The sequence below is a fragment of the Meleagris gallopavo genome, chromosome 3 (genome assembly GCF_000146605.3).
Source record: "Meleagris gallopavo isolate NT-WF06-2002-E0010 breed Aviagen turkey brand Nicholas breeding stock chromosome 3, Turkey_5.1, whole genome shotgun sequence".
Taxonomy (NCBI): domain Eukaryota; kingdom Metazoa; phylum Chordata; class Aves; order Galliformes; family Phasianidae; genus Meleagris; species Meleagris gallopavo.
This window is the reverse complement of record NC_015013.2, coordinates 47,392,972-47,396,879: the sequence shown is the minus strand read 5'-3', so window position 1 is coordinate 47,396,879 and position 3,908 is coordinate 47,392,972. Positions and strand designations below refer to the sequence as shown.

At 34.1% G+C, this 3,908-nt stretch overlaps 1 protein-coding gene across 1 annotated transcript in view; it reads left to right on the top strand.

Annotated features, from left to right (window-relative positions):
* The window catches only part of ROCK1 (Rho associated coiled-coil containing protein kinase 1), a 79,524-nt gene that overhangs the window by 28,222 nt on the left and 47,394 nt on the right, over nt 1-3,908 (top strand). The window contains exon 2 of the mRNA XM_010708815.2: nt 432-513. Within this exon, the coding sequence (XP_010707117.1) occupies nt 432-513 (82 nt within the window). The remainder of the gene's footprint in view (nt 1-431; nt 514-3,908) is intronic.

Sequence of the window (3,908 nt, the reverse complement as noted above, 5' to 3'; positions counted from 1 at the left end):
GGTGGTGGGGGGCCTGACTCTTGGAATTAACCTTTTTTCCCATTGCCATTCAATGATTAGGTGCTTGCTGCATGGTATGTTGTGACTTCTTAATGTTGATGAATTTCATTAGAACTGTTATTTAAGGTTTTTATATTTAGAAAAAATAGTACTAATGTAAAAGTGGAGCTAATGAAGATAACTAATTTGTACAAGTGTATTTGTTTTGAGAGGGACAAAGATTAAGTTTCAAAATGTCCAATGGAAGAGGAGTAACAGCTATTTTGCTTGTCCTTTAGAGATGTGCAGTAGCTAATTGAATCATTAAGTAAATGTGAATAATTTTGTTTGTATGGAAAATCGATAAGAACAGCCATTTTAATTTCATCTCTCTGACTAGCAGAATTGTATTTTCCCAAACATTTAATTTTGCTTTTATTGTTTTTCTGCAGGATGGATTAGATGCTTTGGTGTATGAATTGGATTTTCCTGCCTTGCGAAAAAACAAAAACATTGATAACTTCTTAAACAGGTGTAAGTATTTAATGTTGTGGTTACTAACTAACTGGGATTAGAAATATCAACTGAAATAAAATAATTTGTTGTTGCATTTTGAAAGGTCCTTAGAGATTTTGGGTGCAAGGTGTTTTAAGAGTCACATTTGTTTATTTACCAGTCAGTACTGATGCAGTTACTAGTAGAAATCTAATCCCCAGCAAATGAATGTTCAAGTTTGCTAATATAAGTGATGTTGTATTCACAGAAACTTTAAAGAGAAAGGCCTGTTTCTTTGTTCTTGGCAACCTTTTGGATTCCTGTAGCTTGCTGCGTAATATCATGTACAAATGTACTTAAAGCAATTAGCAGTAAAATGACGTAATGTGTCAAGAAATCATACTGAAGTGTTTACTGACAGACAGTAGCATTTGTTTTATATTACAAAAGGTCTCTTCTCTATCCAATACTGTATAGCTGCTGTATTTACATATTCATCAGTTTAGAATTATTATTTTTTATATATACACAATTGTTAGGTCATCATCGTAGCTTCCTTAATTTTTAAAGGAATTAGCAGGTACAAAATAATCCGTTTTATTATCTAGATAGAAAAAAGAATATGGGAAGAAAATGTGATAAACGTTTTGTTGTTGTCTTTTTTTTTTCTTATTTTACAACTGGAAGATAGCAGTGCCCTATTTCACTTTCTTGTTAATTCTGTTCCCTGTTGGGTTTTTTTGGAAAGATTTCAAAATTCGCATACTTTCAGGTTAATTTTACTCTTATCATAGAATCACAAGGTTGGAAAGCACCTATAAAATCATCTAGTCCAACCACCCTCCTATTGCCATTACTACACACTAAGCTACTAAACCATATCTCGCAGCTCCTCGTCCAGACGCCTCTTGAGCACTGCCAGGGACGGCAACTCCACCACCTCCCTGGACAGGCCATTCCAGTGCCTGACCACTCTCTGAGAGAAAAAGTTCTTCCTTATGTCTAACTTAAACCTCCTCTGGCACAACTTGCAGCCATTTCCTCAGGTCCTGTTTGTTGTCTGTTGGAGAAGAGGCCAAACCCCTCTTCACTACAACATCCCTTCAGTAAGTTGTAGAGTGCAATGAGGTCTCCTCTGAACCTCCTCTTCTCCAGACTAAACAATCCCAGCTCCCTCAGCTGCTTCTCTACTTGTGCTGTAGACCCTTCACTCCTTAGGAAATCATATTATTTATCATATTGCTCTCTGTTTTTCCACAACAAGACAATATCCTTCTCAGTAACTATATTCTTAATGAATAATGTTGATTCTACTGATAGAACTATTGCCTGCTTTTCATATCTAAAAGCAAAATAAAGCAAAAAAAACCACATCATTTAAGAACAAAGTCTTTTACAGTCTACCAAACAGATAAATTCTGGAAATGACTGCAGAGGTCTTTGCTGATTCTAGTCTTACTGCTGCCTGTGGTTAGAATGGGCAAACCTTAGAATTAAATTAAGTTTTATTAGATTTTTAGAAGCTTAAACGTTGTAATTGAATGTTGTAATAAACAACTTTTGTGACAAATGCAAAGTAATTTCATTAAAATAACCTGATTTTTGTCTTTGCTTCATTGAAATTGGTTTAAGTCACAATTATGAACTGGTGGATTTCATTTTATTTCTTATCTGTGCCAGTGTAAGCCCATTTGATGTGGCTGGTGGCTCAGCATGCAAGTCAGGCACTCCAGCAACCAGCTTACATTCTAATGTTAAACTTCTCACAGTTCAAGCTATGTTTGAGTTTGTACACATTGTTATGCACACATATTGTATACTCAGTTATTTGCAGAGAAGGTGTGGTGAAACTGCTGGAGAAAGGAGAAGTTGGAGTAGGCAAAGGAAATTCTTATTTCAAAACACAATTTGAATGCAGTTTTTAAGAATAGTGAAGTTGTCAGAAAGTTTCAGAAGATCTTCTCTTTTGCATTTGGGGATGAGTGAAGGAAAGGAAAATATTTGTTCACACTCTGAGAATGAGTATCTTGTAGGTTTAAATTATTCTGTGTAAAATGTAACCTGAAGGAATTTAAGGGTAGAGAACAGACCAAATTATTTCAGCTTCAGACTGCGTTTAGAGATGTAATTTTGCTGTCATTGCTGGAATATGAAAACAAGCTGTGTGTCTGTGAGCAGTGACCTTAAAGGGAATGGTGAAATCTAGTTTGCCTCAAAATTCTGAGTTAAATAAATAAACAAACTCCTTTATGTAACTTAAGACATGCAGGAACATTTTATTGATTAATAGAAAAACAGTATCTTTTTGCAGTATTAGCTATCCAAACAGTTTACACCATTATTGTACAACTTCATTGTGGTCATTTACATTACAAATAAAATCAGAGCTTGCTTTATTTTCTAGAGAACGTGCTGTTAAGAGATGATTAGACAGTAAGTTAACAGTCATTGGAAAATCATTGTCATGGACTGGATAATCTTGAAGGTCTTTTCCAGCCTCAGTGATTCTTTGATTTTCTAAGAATTGCTGCACTTCAGTTCTCTGCAGTCCTACCCATCTGCTGCCATAGGTCAGTTTTTGCAATTTGCAAATAAGGCAATGCATTTTATTTTAAATTACAGAATATTTTGATCCTGAAATATTTTGTCCGAATTTACAGTTTGAACATAGTTTGTTGAAATCAGCAAGGGGCACACTGCATTGTAAGGGATGGCTCCACACTAGTGGTTTGACAGTATTTATTCAAACAAAATTGCGTTTGTTCCTGTAGAATAATAAAATCTTAATGAATTTTATTTGCACATACGCCACTTTTGCTTCAGATAATGGTAGTGTATGCTGCAATCAAATAGTAGTTTTCTGTTGTCTGCCAGGTCTTTTTTTTTTTTACATGAACTATAGAATTGACATTTCTCTTTTCACTTGTATTTCTTTCCAAGCTTTGCTGTTACGCCTAGAATATTATTTTTGAAAGTAAAATACTGTTGTATAACTTGTTTTATTAGAAGTATTTTAGTATCTGTTCCTTCTTTTTTGAAATACTGAAACTTGAAGCTTTTCCATGTAATCTCATGCCAGTGTTGACCCACATGGATTAAAATAGACCGTTATAATCTTTGACCAAATTTGGAATTAGAATATCTGCCCACTGGGAGTTGGTAAATGATCGTAGTTTATAGAATGACAGGTTTATATAAATAATTACCATGATTCCCACTGCGTGTTTTAAATTAAAATCTACTTTTTACAGTAAAAGGAATAATGAAAGTGCAGAATACTGAAAGGTTTTTAAAAATAGTTTCTTTAAGAGTATCTTATGTATACTTAATAACATTTTCTCAGATGTATTGCATAGTTATCCAGAAATAGTCTTTTAAAACGGATCTACTTACAAGCAAGATCATGCTGGGTATGAGATTTTTGCATAGCTACT